This window comes from Meriones unguiculatus (assembly GCF_030254825.1).
Source record: "Meriones unguiculatus strain TT.TT164.6M chromosome 13 unlocalized genomic scaffold, Bangor_MerUng_6.1 Chr13_unordered_Scaffold_45, whole genome shotgun sequence".
NCBI lineage: Eukaryota > Metazoa > Chordata > Mammalia > Rodentia > Muridae > Meriones > Meriones unguiculatus.
In genome coordinates, this window is record NW_026843652.1 from 2413359 (window position 1) to 2430392 (window position 17034).

The 17034-nt window shown below is 39.3% G+C and overlaps 1 protein-coding gene across 1 annotated transcript in view; it reads right to left on the reverse strand.

The window, feature by feature from the left end:
• Positions 1-15718, reverse strand: part of LOC132651299 (zinc finger protein 431-like) — a 37002-nt gene extending 21284 nt beyond the window's left edge. The window contains exons 1-2 of the mRNA XM_060376529.1: positions 15656-15718; positions 13404-13530 (exon numbers count right to left, since the gene is read on the reverse strand). Of these exons, the coding sequence (XP_060232512.1) occupies positions 13404-13530; positions 15656-15718 (190 nt within the window). The remainder of the gene's footprint in view (positions 1-13403; positions 13531-15655) is intronic.
• Positions 15719-17034: the final 1316 nt, after the last annotated feature.

A 17034-nucleotide genomic window follows, 5' to 3' on the forward strand; every position in this document is an offset into this window, starting at 1 on the left:
TGTCTCCCATGTATAAAAACTTTTAAATGCTGACTAAATTAAGATGTCACACTGCTCTGGAAGCAGGCTTATCCTTTCAACTGTGCGACATGTTCACAGGAGACAAATATTGATCATGCTTAATGTAAAAAAAGACACAGGAGGCTTACAGATGGCAAAGTACACACCAGCCTAGTTAAGTCCTAAAAGCTCAAAATTTATAATTCATATGTTTAAAAGGCAGAACTGTCCATCCCATATCAAAGAAGGGGCAAGCCAAAGATAGACAAAACAAATCTCAAAACCCAGGTGCAAGATGCCTAGGATATGTTTAAATGCTACAGGTAAAAGGGAGTTTATATAAAGTTTAGCTATAAAGGCTTAATTTCCCATTCTGTATTAAAAAGAGACAAGCCAAAGAATAGCCACAGCCAATGTAAAAATCTAGGTACAAGATGCCTAGGGTTTGCTTAAATACTAAAGGTAAAAGGGAGTTTTTTTTTAAGTTTGGTTATGAAGGGATAACTGCCCATACTATAGAGGATAGTACAAAAACAGCTACAACTTATGTAAAAACCTAGGCATAAATCTCTAAACAGGTACAAGATGGCCAGGGAATGCTTAAACTCTAAATTAAAAAAAGGAGTTTATATAAAGTTTACTTAAAGCATGCCTTTTTAATTGCTCAAGGCAACCAATTTGTCTCAACAATGGGAGGCCTTCTCTCAGGAAATAGGTAGCAGCTTGGCCTAATAAAACAGGCACTCAAGAGCCCAAAAATGTAATTTTGATCTATACAACCTTGTTTTGATTTTTAACATGATAATGATTGTATGTTCAATAATAATGGTAACTTATATTGCTGATCCCTTTACATGGGAAAAACTCTGAAATTGACTGACACATAAAATATGTCTCTAGTAAGAACTTCAACAATACACGGCCAAGAAATCCTTGGCTATAATAGTCTCAAAATTTATTATGCCATTCTTTCAATTGGCATAGATAAAAATGGCTTACATTTTAGTTTTATCCTGCACATCTCATACATTTATAATTTTATAACTGCATAATGCTTGTGGAAAGTTGTATGTTTGCAGAACAAAAGGACCGGACACTAGAGACACTAGATGAAACCTGACAGAAATCATCCTTTGAACATGCTGAGACATTGACATATCTGTTCCAGCATTACAAGTTCCAGCATTCTGCTTGTTCCTTCCTCAACTGCTTCAATAGTGATTTTTCATCAAAGCATGCTCCCAAGAGAACGTTGAAGAAAGCTACTAATTTCACTTTGTCCAGAATTTTAGACTGTTCCAAACAGGACTTTCATTAAGCCTGAAATTTCTCAACATTCAAGGACTAGACCACAGATGATAATGCTTGCTTAATTGGTGATTTTTCCCAATTTCCTTTGGGACCCCTAAAAGGATTTCTGCATGTCCAAAATGTCAGCTAGAAGAAATCCTTGAGAACAACAAGGAATGCTTGTTAAATTTTTAGTTAATCAAGTCATAGTTGTGTAAGACACTAGTATAATTTATCATAGGAGTATACATCCTAGGTTACACAGATAGATATAAATCTGTAGACAGATCTGTACACATAAAGATAGGTAGTCTTCAAAAACTTCAGAAACCTACAGAATATGGCTTCAAAAAACCTAAGGCAAAAACCATGCAAATGTTTCATGGCCTGTTCTCTTGTTTCTACATTGTCTCATGCTCAGCTAGTTCTGTTATCCATTCCAGGGCCACTTGCTTAGGAATATTGCCACCATCAATGGAAGACCCTTCCACAGAAACCATCAATCAAAAGAATCTCTCACATACACAGAAACCAGCCATTTTTCTCAATGGTTTATTTATTTATTTTTGCTTTACATCCTGCTTGCAGTTCCATACTTCCTCTACTCCTGATATCATCCTCCTACCCTCCTTGTCCCTGCGATTCCTTGTTCCATTCTTCTCAAAAAAGGGGACCCTCTCCATACTAACTCTCCTCAGCCCATCAAGCTGCATACAAACTAAGTGCATCTGCTTCCACTCAGGCCAGAAAAGGCAGCCTAGTTAGGGGAAAGTGATCCAAAAGCAGTCAACTCTGTCCATGTCACAGACAGCCCCCACTTCAACTGTTAGGCGAATGGCATGAAGACAAAGCTGCCCCATAGCAAGATATATGTCAGATGCTCAGGTCCAGTCCATGCATGCTTTATGGTTGGTGGGATCCAGCCATTTTATGATGGCATTCTGTCAAATGAAATCACCATGTGAAAACAACTCAGAATTCTCATTATGATTGAGAAAGCATATTACACACAGAAAAAAGTGACTGCTGTATTTACTGTACAGCCACAGCAATGAGGATTGTGCACAATTATTTGTGAAAGAATAAAGCAAGGCAGAAAAAATGCCAAGAACAAAAGTCCAACAAAATAGTCAGTTTTCATCAAGGTATCTATGGGAACTCAGTCACAAAAAAATGTGAAGTAGTCCAATGTTACCTATGATTTTATACATGTAGAAATAAATACAAACATCAAAACTCTCACAAAAATAACTCAAGTAAACACTATCCTGTTCAAGTAAACCTCTGATACAACTGATCTTTTTTTTTTGAACAGAGTTTCCATGTGCTAGAGCTCTTTGTAAATGGAGGTCATTAGAAATGTGGTCTATGGCACTACAGTCCCCCCACTCACCGTGCGATTTAAGGCAATCTCACCCCCTCTCATTTCCATAAAGAAAACAAAATTAAAAAGTAATTTTATGTCTACTTCCTGCCACATCATATATAGCACAAGGTATGCAATCTGCCCTATCTAACTGCAACATAGCCTGCACACTTGAGACACCTTTGCAGCTCAAAAACTCCTTTTATATGTTGGAATTGAGTTCTTTAAATCACATCATTGTGGTTGCTACTTGTGGAAAGTTTAAAGGATGTTAATCAAATATTGCTGAAGGTTGATCTACAGTCCTTCCTTGACAACAGTTTCTAACCGATGTGTAAATTAATTTTATTGCAAAAAATGAATTTACAAAGCAATGTTGAAAACGTCTAGAAATTTGACCATCATTTTTCCAAGCTGTCTTTCCACTGCATACAAAAATAGATAGCTCATTACATGACTCACATGGGTAATTTTTAAAATTCTGCTGTGGTACAACCTTTAACTTTAAGAATTTAGGAGTTTCAACTAAGAGGAAAGCCCTCGCAAACAACAGACTGTGATCAATGTGACCTGAACCAACATATCTTATCTGAGAAATATTTTTCCAACAATTTGAAGATGGACATATTCTATAATTAGTATGCATCCCCAGGGAGAAAGTAATGCAATTAAATTGTTAATAAAAAATTCTCTTTAATACTAGCATGCATCCAGCTCTAGTTAATGCTAAAAGAGAATACAGCTTTAAAATGATTTTGAATTCCCTATATGCAGTCATCCTTAAGTATCTTTTAAGCTCAGTCCCCATAGTAAACAATTTCAATATGGACTAGAGATTTCAAGTATGGCCAGTGAGGCAGATGGGAGATTTGTACAGCAAAGATGTTACTAGAATTATTTAAGCACTCCACTCCCCTGATACAGTGTCACGGTCATGTGTGGAATGGAACAGAGGTTTCAAATGATAGGAAAAGTTGAAGGGAGAAAGTATAAAAGCTGGTTTTAGAAGGTCTGACACAAGCTATGTCTTCTCCTAACTAAGCTTCTTAAGAAGAATGCCATCTTGTATCCTTCCAGAGAAGAAATTGAAGGAAACAGGACACATCTATGAATTGATCAGAAATTCATATAATGGGAGAAAATCACGAGGAGTCTCGTGAAACAATGCTGCAAAAGGTGAACATTATTTACCAAAACCACAGTGGCCTTGAAACATAGTCCCATGTGTTGGAAAGAGTTGGCCTCTCCAAATGTGAAGCAAACCCTTTTCAAACACCCTGACCCAAATCTCAACAGTCATAAACCTGGCTTTAGAAAATGAGCTCTTTTTTATTATCAATACCTCAGAATCCTGGGGAAATTTCAATGCTTATGCCCTAGGCTATACTGACTTGGCTAAGTATATCTAAGAAGGGGGGTGAGAAGCACTTATGCCATTCTCCATATATCACCACCCCTAGGAGAGCTGTGTTTCATCAGGCCAGCCCTCAACACAGCAGTGTTTTTCCTGTTCAAATGGCTGTCCCCAGATATCTTGCCCATGTGACAAAACTATGCTTTTCTCAAGAAAAAAACTGCAACTTTTTGGCATACCAGGCTTTAATGTTGGCTGTGATTCTGTAATGCACCATTGAGCAGCTTGATAGATGTCTCTTCTCTGACATGGATATGAGCCAATAGTTGCTATGCAACAAGGCTGTCCCCTTGGTTATGGTTGGAGACAAATTTGTTGACAATCCTCCTGGGCAAGCATGTTTCCTAATCTCTAACCGGCCGCGTTCACATGATACTTACCTATGGGATGATTTAAAACATCCCTTAACAAAATTATACTTGGTGTGACTTGCAGCTTCTAAGCACTGGTAAATCTATTATATCAACAATTCTACTCATTTCCATAACAGGTTTCTACTGAACGTCTACTGAACTCAACATAGATGTTATTTACAACCTCCACAATTCTTAATGCATCTTACACCTACGTGTCCAATACCAAGGGCAAAACTTTTAGAAGATACTAAAGAAAGTAGGCCTCTCCAAGTTTGGCATCCTGCCACATATATTTCTACATTCCTGCCCCTGTTACAAATACTTTGTGCATATGCAGCCCCAGAGCATATAATGAAGCAGCCTCCAGAGCACAGTCTACTCCAAGAAACTCTTACACTTTGCTACCTCATTTTGCTAGCAATGTGAAATAATTTCATATTCCCACACTTACAGAGCCATCTCCCAGTCAGCCTCTTGAAACATTTTCTTAATTATCTGTTACCTGGTTAAACTTGCTATTATTTTAACAAAGATGTCTAAATTGTTAAAATATATCACCTACAAAGCCCTCACTTACTAATGGATAGAGGACCCACTTCTTTGTTCCCTTATCACCGTGTACTCCAGAACAAACATCTAAGAATGTAAATTAAGGACCTTGGATTCCAGACCTGGAAGTAAAGATTAAGGAATTGCAGACAGGTGTCCTGGATCAGTGCATACTCCAACAGAAACTCCCTTGCTTAACTAAACACAATTTTAAAATTTGATTGGATGATCCCAGCACTCATCAAGTGGCTCTCCCCTTGTGGATTTAACCCTTTAAATATACAATAAAGCTTACCCAGGGCACCGTTCATATCATGAACTGGCCATCTCCCTGGTCTCAGAAAATAAAGCTTTCATTTTAACCTTCTGTTCCTGAAGTGAGTTTTCTCGGCTTCCACTCTAAACCAATATAGTGAAGATATTCAGATGTCCCCTCTGTGTTCATGGATAGGACAGGGATCTCTCCCATGACTGCTTCTGGCTGCAGGTTCCCACCCAGCCCCAGGAAGAACCCTACACAGCAGCTCCGACTATTCAGCCTCCTGCTCCACCAGGTTAGGGGCAGAGGACATACACTCACCATGTTGTGACTTTGGAACCCTAAAATTCCCTCAAAGCACACAGCAGCTACACTCAGACCACAGCATACCAACCATTAAAACCTGCTCAGCTACAAAGCGAACAGGAAGCATGATGTCCAGAAGAACCAGCCTCTTCCTCTGACTGGGGGGATGGCCTCAATGTCCTGAGTGGCCAGTGAGTCTTGAGTGACATGAGCACCTCCCTTAGGATTAGAGTATACTGAAGGAACAAGGTTTAGTGATTCCTGTCTCAGGCTTCCATTTTGGGGCCAGACCTTTTCCAGATCTGCATATTTGTACTTCATCATCATTTGTGCCTGTCTTCCCCTAGCTTCCCCTCTGTCATCCAGCACTAAGTAGGCATGTTTCTTCTCTTCCTCCTGGAATTAAGGTGGATAGCTGCTCAGCCCATTATTCAACCTGTCGTAGAGTGAACAATATGTCCCACAGGTAGAAGGCTGCCAAGACTATTAATAATTAAAGAAAAATTTTAGAAAATGAAATGGGAATTTTTTTCTATGAAATCAGAGGAAAAAATTGGCTGGTGTAGTGGCTCTGTTGGTACAGTGCTTTCCTTGCATTCATGAAACTGTGGGTTCAAGTCCAACACCACATAAAATTTGACATGGTGGCATTGTTTATAATCCAAGCACTTAGGAAGTACACATGGGAGAATCAGAAGTTTAAGAATAGCCTTGGCTAGTGAGTTTATGACTATTCTCAGATCCTGTCTAAAAAGGAAAAGCAAAACAAAACATGGCTTTTTTGCAGCATTGAGCATGAAATCATTTCTCTCATACATTCCTCACATGCTTTCTACCATGGAGTTACATCCTCCAAGTCCCCAGATGTACTTATGTCAATTAAAATTAAAAAAAAAAAACTGAGAGAACTAAAGGAATGGCTCAGTGGATAAAACACTTCCTGCTATTCCAAAAATAAACCTGAGTTTGATTCATAGTATCCACCTAGGGTGGCTCACAGCAGCTGATCCACTTCCACTGGATCCCATGACTTCTTCTGGCCTCCTCAGATGACAAACACAGGAACCAAACTAAAACAAACAAACAAACTAACTAACAAATAAATAAAGTCTTTAATGACAGCTGCAGCAGGCTGATACCTGTGAGTTCAAGTCCAGTCTGGTCTACAGAGTAATTCCAGGACATACAGGGTTACATAATGAGACCCTATTCTGAATAAATAAATAAATAAATATGAGAATTTAATTTTTTTTCAATTTAATTTTATTGCATTAAAGGCCAATAGAGGCATCAGATATCCTAAACTTGGAATTGCAGCTGGATATGAGCCATGAGATATGGGTGCTGGGAAACAAACTCTGGCCCTGTGCAAGAGCAAACTCCTTACCCACCTGGTCAGGTGCTTCTTCCGTTTTGAGGCATAGTTCCATGTAACTTAGGATGGCTGCAAACTCTATATAGCTGAGAATGACCTTGAACTTCTGTCTTTCTGCCTTCACCTCTCCTGTGCTAAAGACTACATATGTTTACTACCATCTCTCACTTACAGAAGTACTGAGGATAAAACCCAGGGCTTCATCCATGTTAGGTAGTCACTCTACCAACTGAGCTACAGCCTCAACAGGGGGCCCATTTCTTGTTAATGTTCAACAGAAGCCAGCATACAAAGTGGCTATAGAAGAACATATTTTTAATGGGGTAAAGAAATAGAGGAATATGGATGGCAGGAGAAGTTAATTGAATTTTTATCACATGAAATTTTAGTAATAGTTTAGATTTTCTTGACACCTTCAGTATTTTAGTAGGTACCATGTAGAGGGAAAGAGTATGTGTAAGCTCAGTAATACACTCCAGGATTCTCTGTACTCTGAAATATGAGGTAGGAAAATCCAGAGTTTGATGCCAGCCTAGGCTGTGCTGTAAGTTGGAGGTCAGCCTGGGCTGTGTTGAGACCCGATGTCAAACATAAATTGAAAAAAAGGCCACATGAATGTCAACTGTTATTCACAAAATGAAAGAGAACCCCTAACTATATAATAGACCTTGTTTTTTTTTCCTGTCTCCCTATCTACAGCTACCGTACTGAGCTTTATTTTACCTAGAATGGTCTAGAACTCTTTCTGTGAATCAGGCTGTCCTCCAGCACTCAGCAATCTCCCCCAGAGGGGAACCACCATGCCTGCTGTATCTATGATCTCACTTTTGCTTCTATTACACATCCCACCCTGCCCACCCTGTCCAAGGCCCATCCCCACATCCTAGAATAATCTATTTTATGAGTCATGCTGGCTGTCACTGATGGCCCAAACATGGTCTTTTCCCTCACTTATTAAAGAATCTAGGGTCTGGCCATGATGGGGAAAGGGAGGTGAGGAGGGAGGATCTGGAATTCAAAGTCACCCTCTGTTACATGGAAAAGTTTGAAGTCATCCTGATCTATAGGAGATCCTGTCTCAAAAATAAAAAAAAAAGAAAAATAAATAAAAAGGAAAGGGAAAGAAAGAGGAAGGGGCGACAAAACTATCATGGGCCCATTCACTCTTTCTTCAAGTTTTTACAAGCAGCTTTCACATGTATAGCTCTTGACCTCAAAAGACCTGACACACGCACACACCTGCCCTCCCTACCCTACTCTGCCCCAAGACAGGTAACAGTTGGAACAGGTAGAAGATGCAGTCCGAATTTTGACACAAGATTCACCCAACATGGAGGCTTAAGACCTACCTTAACCACCCTTCCCTTGATCCAGACCTGGGCTCTGAAGATGCTCTTTCTGGTCATACCCATTCTAAGACCCAAGCCAGAAGCCCCACAATTGTCTGATCCTACCTATCCTTACACTGGAATATGCCCCTCCACTAGCTCCTCCTCATTCAGACTCTGGCCTTAAGTCCCACTGCCCAGGACTCCAACCTCATTCCCACTCTCATAACTCCATTGGTCAAATACAACAAGAGACTGCCTTGGACCAGTATCACTGGCTGCTTAGATGACAATCTTCTTCACAGCACACCTTCTGCCATCTCCACAGTTGTCAGGGCTGAGACTGAAGTAGAAAATAATGGACATCTCAGGACCTCTCATTATTGGATAGGAATCCCCTAACCAGGGCCCAGCCTCATGGGTCAGGTATCAAATGGCCAGGTCTCCTATCAGTCTTCTGTGGTGGACCTATGGGGGTGGCAAATTGATTGAATCTCCTTGGGATGGGGGGGGCAGTTGCTCCCTTCAGTGGATGAAATGGCACCTGCAGACCTGTCAATGGTTTCTGGCCCAGGAAGCCTACAGAGACAGCCTGGCCTGCATGGGTTACACAGATGTGATCATGGGCATTGGGGAAGCAGTAAAAGGACAGGGAAGCTCTTCTCTGTGATTGTGGCACTCTCGATGCAGGTAAACCTGCTCCAGATGGCTTCTTCTCCTGGAGCCATCAAGTGCTGCCAGGCACTGCAGGGGAAGCCAAGCTTAGGGCATGACATGGGGTCACCTCGCCTCCACAACCATGCTAGAAGCATGGACAGGCATTCCCAGCTCTAGACACTGGAACTCGATCCTCATCCCACCACGTTTGCAATCTCCCTCCATATCCCTCTCAGGGCTTCTACGACCTCATGTCTCCTCTTCACAATTCCCCACACAGGATCAGGATCCCTAGACATCTTTCACAGGACCCCTTTCTCAGAACCTGTCCTTGGCTTCCCATACACAAATCTATAGAACTGCCCTTCACCATGTGTGTCCCCCACCAATCCACCAACAGTGTCCCAGAAACCCTCCCATCTGTACTTCCATTCCCTTTATTTATGTCCTCCTAAACCCCTCACTTGTGTTTGTTTTATGTGTCTGGCCTATACCCAACATCAGAACCCTGTACCTTTTCCTTCTGATTCCTCAAAATCCCATGCCTTGCCTCTTAAATGAGAAGTTTCCCAACTGAATCCATAGACATCAGCTCAGCCTGATCATTTGGCATTCCTCCTCGTCAGGGGCACCACCATAAAAGTCACTTCTTGTCTTCTGAGAGAACTATACACTGTTGATGATTTTGACTCATCTAGACCCCAGCTTCCTGAAGAAATGAACATGCAGGACTTCCCAGAAGAAAATGCTGATTCCCACTCCCCATAGGCGTACCATGGTGTGTTGGCCTGAGAATTGTTGATCATCATAAAATTGGTTACCTCACTACAAACAGCTAATGTCAACTACTGTCAATGCAAAAAAGCTGTCCATCTCTTTCTCTTCCATCACTTTCTGTGCTGTGACTATACCAGTTTAAAATCTGGTCATAGAGGCCAATTCTTGCACAAGTCCTTCTTCATTTGTAAGCCCAATAAGACACAGAGAGACTGGAGGACACTCATTCACTACTGTGTTTTTCTTTTTCACTGATCAGTCAAGGTCCAGCCTGTAAGAAGTTTTAGAACTCTTTTCCCAGCACAGGGCAGCAGGGGTAGGATTGGGTTTTCAAAGAAATTCTCCATGTCATGGCATGAAGCAAGCCTGGGATATAGGAGACATTTCTCTATACAGAAATAAATAATCAACAGCACTTGAGAAAAATGGAAAGACATTCCCAATGATACAGAATCACTGAGTATAACAAGAGATAAGGGCAGTGATGCATTTAGAGACAATCAAATATAATAGAAATCAATAACTGACTTTTTAAAAATATAAATATAATTAAAAATGCAATAGACCATAGATTTAGTGACATGGAAAAAGCTCAGGCAAATCCCTGGCAGAGGTAATGGCATTCATAAGATACTGTGTGACCTTCCCTCAAGTGTGACATTGCTTAGTTCTGTAACCTGACACACACAGCTACAGTGAACGGCCTTTGTCTCAACCCTCAGGACTGGCATAAATGTGGATTAGACATATCTGCAAAAGACAGTCCTCCAGTTGGATATTCAATATATGTTGGATCGAGCTATTTTCCCCAAATTGTACACCTACCAATCTGGTTTGTCTTCATTTATCTGACATTAATTCATACATGCGGTGAAATAACAAAATCATGATCAGAACCTTTTTTAAAATAGTGACATCAGCAGTTGTTGGCCTAATCTATTTCTGCCTGTGATGTGCATAATAAGCCAGTCCTCCTATTCTCATCTAAAATCAGAAGCTGAGCTCCACATGCATATTTTTTTCCTGCGACTGCAATGGAGAGTTGACTATATGACCTCAATAAGTAATTTTCAAACTCAGTTGTGGTACTGTCCTTTAACTGAAAGTTTTATTTACCTTAATCAAGATGACAAGGTCATTGTCCTGAGGAGTAACAGGCTGGGATCAAGGTCATCTGAGTCAATGTAGAAGAACTTGACTCAGAAACATTTTTCTTTTACATCTTTCACAGGGAGAAATCACTCCCTACATCTAAGAGTTTAATGAAGAAAAACCTCTTCAAAGATAGAATACATTCAACTCTGTATACTGCTTAAAGAGGAACTAACCACAACAGATTTTACATTCCATGTATATTGTCACCCTTAAATCTCTTTTAGGTTCAGGTTCCAGGTTAAACTTTGAGAAATTCCAATAGGGAAAGAAGACTGAAAGTCTAGCCCCATAAGCACACAGACTTTTAGAAAGCAAATCTATCTTCTAGACAATAATGCATAATCTGAAAAGATTTATAATTGTCAAAATTCTCACACATGCAAAGGAGAGAGAACACTAATGTAGAAAACATCACAGAAAAGTTAATTATAAACACTGTGTTTGCAGTTCTTAGATGAAAGCTATACTGAGCTATTCTAACTTCAGAATACAGTGGCTTTTGCCCCTGAGGAGGCTGGCTCAGAACAAAGCCACAACCACTTATATGCAGGACCAAAAAGATTCATTTCAACTAGCCCTAACTACAGTCTCTCTCAGGAGAGTTCCATTTATTAATGACTAACAGGAATCTGACCCTAAGCTGCCTTGGAAACAGAACATTGGAAAACACAAAGTAGTAAATACCTTAGCAAACAATTGCTGGTTCCATGGCTCTGAATTTCTGGAGGTACAGGGAAGACTATATGTACTGGCCTGGGTCTGTTTCTCTCCAGTATATGTTCTTTTATACCTGCAAAAACAATTGGTACATATGTAAGGTCTTCCATATTTAATAAAGTGATAAATGTTCTTATCTGTATGAGTTAATTTTATAATATGTCTAATTGTAAAGAAAAATCAAATCTTATAGTTTTATCACTTTGTTTACATTCATCATTTTCCCCTTCATTATGGAATGTTTTGTTACTTTGAAGATACCTGTGATGGTGAGAACATTAATTACATGGCTCACATTATAGTGTACTTTACTATGAGGATTTTACATATCTTTATCTGGAAGAACTCAGTGCTATATGATAGTTATTGCACTAAAAGATTTTTCTATAGAGTGAGTCATATTACATTAGTAAAGTGAACCAGGACTAACAGAAGAAATTCCACATTCATAGTGCTTCCAGGGATTTTCCACAGTGTAAGATCATAGACGTATTCCCAATGAAGTTGGAAAGGTAGTTAATTATGTTAGTTTAACGTATTAGTAATCCCCCAGTTAGAACAGATTTTGTGAATGTGATACACATTTACAATTAACTTATTAACAATTAATTTATTCAACTAAAATGAAATATAGATTCACAGTGTTCTTATTATCCAATTTTTATTGTATAGATGTATTGGATATTTTAGAATGTACTGACCTATCATGTTGCAAATGTGAACTTCACTTGGAAAGAGTACACTTTGCCAGATTTGCACTAAGAAAAGTCTCTACAAGCAGGTCATGTTGGTGACCTACAAGAACCGTATGCCTACAGGTTGAACAGTGATTTTTTTTACTATTTAATAGTAATTTAACCATTATTAACTAATTAATAATTAATAATAAAGTAACTGTAATCTTGTATCACAGTCAGAAATTGTACTCAAAGTGGGGACTACTACATATTTTTCAACTTTATTCAAAGAGAGAAATATGTTGCTTCATTCAGTATCCTTATGCCCACATGGGTTGCAATTATTCTGACAAATGATATACCTATCAAAAGAAAAATAGTAAGTGAAAGATTAACACATTCACACAGTTTGACATTCTGTTACTCATGGACATGTGCTTTAGGGATTAAGGTTTCTCCACAACAACATTCTTCACTCTTACAAACTGCCCCTCTTACTAGCAAGTACATGAATGAGTATCACCAGCTTTACTGTGGACTATTTGCTTATTAGAAGATTACTGGACATATACTTATCCCCTATTTAATGTGTATTCATTTTGCAATGTCTGAGTGGCATGAGATAATAAATTTGGAGTTCTATAGCATAACTCTGATGTACCTATGATTCTAATGGTTGATATCTGTTAATCCATTGTTCCCTTTTCTGCTTCCTTAGAGGAATGCCTTGCAAACACAATTCATATACCTGACATTGAGGTATTTGGACTTGTGAGAATTTAATAATCATCAATACACTTAAAGTAGTGCTTTTTTACACTGTTGCTTTTCTTTAAAACTTCTGGGACACACTAACATTTCTTCAGAGGCACTGTGAAAATACATATTTGCATCCGTTTGCACATGAAGATTACCTTTCAAGTCCTCCAGAACTTTGACGAGGTTCTTCAATAGTATGGTGTTCCCAATTGTAACCTAAAATTTATAACAGAAAATGTATGATCTATTATAAGAAATCCCACAATATAAAGTTACTATCCTCTGTGAACTGCAGAATGATGCCTGAGTTAATCAGCTTATTCTTCCTTCATTACAGTTAAAATTACAGAATTACCTCAAAAACAACAACAACAGTTGCCCCGTTGTTTTAGAAAGTGAAGTAAATTAGTAGTCTTACCTATAGCAAACAGGTTCCAGTATGTCTCTAGCATCACATCTTTGTAGAGACTCTTCTGGGAAGGATCCAGCAAAGCCCACTCTTCCCAAGTGAAGTTCACATGCACATCATCATAGGTCAATGCATCCTAAAATATTCCATACATGTGTACAACAGAAACCATGATAGTGGCATCACTGTAACTGTATATATCATGGAAAATATATTCACAAAAGTCTTGTGCTTCCTCAAGTTATTTCCTGACACAGAAGTATTAATGAAATGACTAAGTCATTTTAGAATGAAAATTAATAAGGTTCACCTCTGTATTTTCTTCAGCTTTTGCATAGGATATGGCCTGGCAAGAGAAATGCCAATTCACAGACAGAAAAAGAGAGAAGCAACCAACAGAAGAAAAGTACTGAGCACACATCCGAGAACTTGTATGAACAATTACTGACTACAAAAACTGATGCGCAAGCTGTGAGTGTTGTCTCATGCATTTAATCCTAGCACTTTGAGGCAAAAACAGGTGTATCTCACTGAACTGGATTCCATCCTGATTTATGGTATTTGTCCTAGGACAGGCATACGTACATATTAAGGCTCCAAATCCACTGCAATAATCACTCTAATATACATAAATGAATCGAAGGACTCAGGGGATTTTCCTCATTTCCCTTCAGAGAAGTATAAATTCACCTAAGCTCTGTATTGACCTTCTAAAAACCTGAAGGGTCCCAGTTTAAACGATATTAATAAGATCTTACTAAAAGTATATGCAGATTTAAACAGTTATAAATGGACAAATTAAATATTAGCAATTCAGGTGTTGATCATACATAAGCAACATAAGGCAGATCAAATGGGTCAGCAGTGAAGAGTTCCTGCTGATCTGGAAAATAATTGAACACAGTTGCCAGTATTTACATGGGGCTCACAACTATCCATTATTACAACTTCAGAAGCTCTGAGGTCATCTCATGAATAACCTGAGGACTACTTCTAACTACTGTGAGGCACACAAGAGGTGGCGTATTCATACATACATACTCATATTTATTCATTAAAAAACTTCAAAACAGATAGGTACTAAGAATGTCATGCACCTGGAATGCAATATCCTGAAGACTCAGAAACAGAATACACTCTGCCAAATTTAAAAATTCAGAGGGCTAATATTAAGAATATATGAAGAACCTAAGAAGTTAAACACCAACAAACCAAGTAAGCCAATTAAAAAAATGGTGTACAGAGCTAAACAGAGAATTCTCAATACAGGAACACTGAATGGGAGAGAAACACATAAGAAATACTCAACATCCTTAGTCATCAGAGAAATGCAAATCAAAACAGTCCTGAGATTTCACCTTACACTCATCAGAACTGCTAAGATAAAAAACTCAAGTGACAACACACACAGGAGAAGATGTGCAGAAAAGAGAACCTGCCTCCATTGCTGGTGGGAATGTAAGCTATGGAATGTTTTAAAGCAGTCCTTAGCTAAAGTCAACATGGTGTATGACTTATTGTTGCCTATACACTGGTAAATCCTTTACATCAAAAATGCTACCTGTTTACAACAGAGCTTTCTAATGAAGTGCTATGAACACATATGTATTTTCAGCATCCACAAGATTAAGTCCAAATTAATCTTACACCTACATGTCAAATGCCAAGAGCAAAACATTGAGAGGATACTAAGTAAACTAGGCCTCTCTAAGTTTGTGTCCTGCCAGGGACAATTCTATGTTGAAGTCCCTGCTGCAAATGCTGTGAATATGCAGCCCCATGGTGTGTAAGGAGGCAGCCTCCAGAGCCCAGCCTTCTCCCCCATTTTGGTAGCAAGGATAAACTAACTTCACATTCCCAACCTTACAGAGCTATCTCCCACCCGGCCCTTGTAACATTTTCCTAAGTATCTGTTAACTCGTTAAACTTGCTGTTACCTTAATTGAGGCACCTAAATTGTAAAACTATATCACCTGCAGAGAGCTCACTTACTATGGACAGATGACCACCTTCATTTTTCCCTGATCAACTTGAGCTCTAGACCAAATATCTACGGGTATAAATTAAGGCCATGGATTCCAGACCGAATGCCTTGGAAAACAGTTAAAGGTCTAGAGCTCAGGTGTTCTGGATTAGTGCAGCCTCTGACAGAAATGCCTTTGCTTAACCCATAATGTTAAAATTTAATTGGATGACCCCAACACTCACCAAGGGCCCCTCAACTTGTGGATGTAATCCTTTAAATATACAAGAAAGTTTACCTTCCAGGACCGTTCAGATCCAGAACTGGCTGCCTCTCTGAGCTTAGAAAAGAAAGCTTTCATTTTAACCTTCTGTTCCTGATGTGAGTTTTTTCAACCTTCACCGTGAACCCAAATATAGTGAAGATATTCAGATGCCTCCACTGCGTTCATGGCTAGTACAAGGGATCTCTCTCGTGGCTGCTTCTCGATGACGGTTCCCACACAGCCCCAGGAAGGACTCTACAAGCAGGTCTTGCTGTTCAGCCTCTGGCTCCATCAGGTTGGGGACACACACTCACCATGTTGTGACTTTGGAACCCAGATGAAATCCCCTCACAGCACACAGCAGCTGCACTCACATTAACCACTCAAGCCTGCTCTGCTAAACTGTGAGCAAGCAGGGTGGCACCCGGAAGAACCTGCCCCTTCCTCTGACTATAGGGATGGCCTGAAGATCCTGATTGGCCAGTGAGTCTTGAGTGACATGAGTACCTCCGTTTGGGTTAGAGTGAACTGAATGAAAAAGGTACAGTGATTTCTAGCCCAGGCTTACATTTCAGGACCAGACATTTTCCAGATATGCAGAGATTTGTATTTCAGTATAATTTGTACCTTTCCTCTCCTAGCCTACCCTCTGTCTTCCAGCATGCAGTAGGCACTGTCCCTCTTTCTCCTGGAATCAAGGTGGATAGATGCACAGGCGATTATTCAACCTGCAGCAGAGTGAACAGGATGTCTCACAGGTGGCAGGATGCAAAGCATACTAAGCATTAAAGAGGGATTTTAGAAAATGCAATGAAAAAAAAGGAAGGGATGATGCTCAGTTGGTACAGTGCTTGCCTAGCATTCATGAAGCTGTGGGTTCAAGCCCAACACCACATAAAACTTGACATGGTGGCATTGCCTGTAATCAACACACTTAGGAGGTATACGTGGGAGAATAGGAAGTTCAAGCACATCCTTGGCTAGTGTGTTTATGACCATAATCGGCTCCATGATGTCCTGTCTGAAAAGGAAAAGCAAAACTACACAAGCTTTTTTTTTTTTTTTCAGCATTGAGAATGAAATCTTTGGTTTCATTCATGCTGAACATGCTTTCTACCATTGAGCTACATGGTCAAATTCCCCAAAGTTAATTATATCAATTAAAAGTAAAAAAAAAAAAAAAAAAAAAAAAAAAAGGAGAGGGCTAAAGGAATGGATAAGAACACTTCCTGCTATTTCAAAAATAAAGCTAAGTTTGATTCATAGTAGCCACTTAGGGTAGCTCACAGCAGCTGATCCACCTCCACAGGACACCAAAAATTATTTTGACCTCTTTAGATGACAAACACATCTAAAACAAAAAGTTTGTAACTAAGACAAACAAAAAATAAACAAACAAATAAATAAATCTT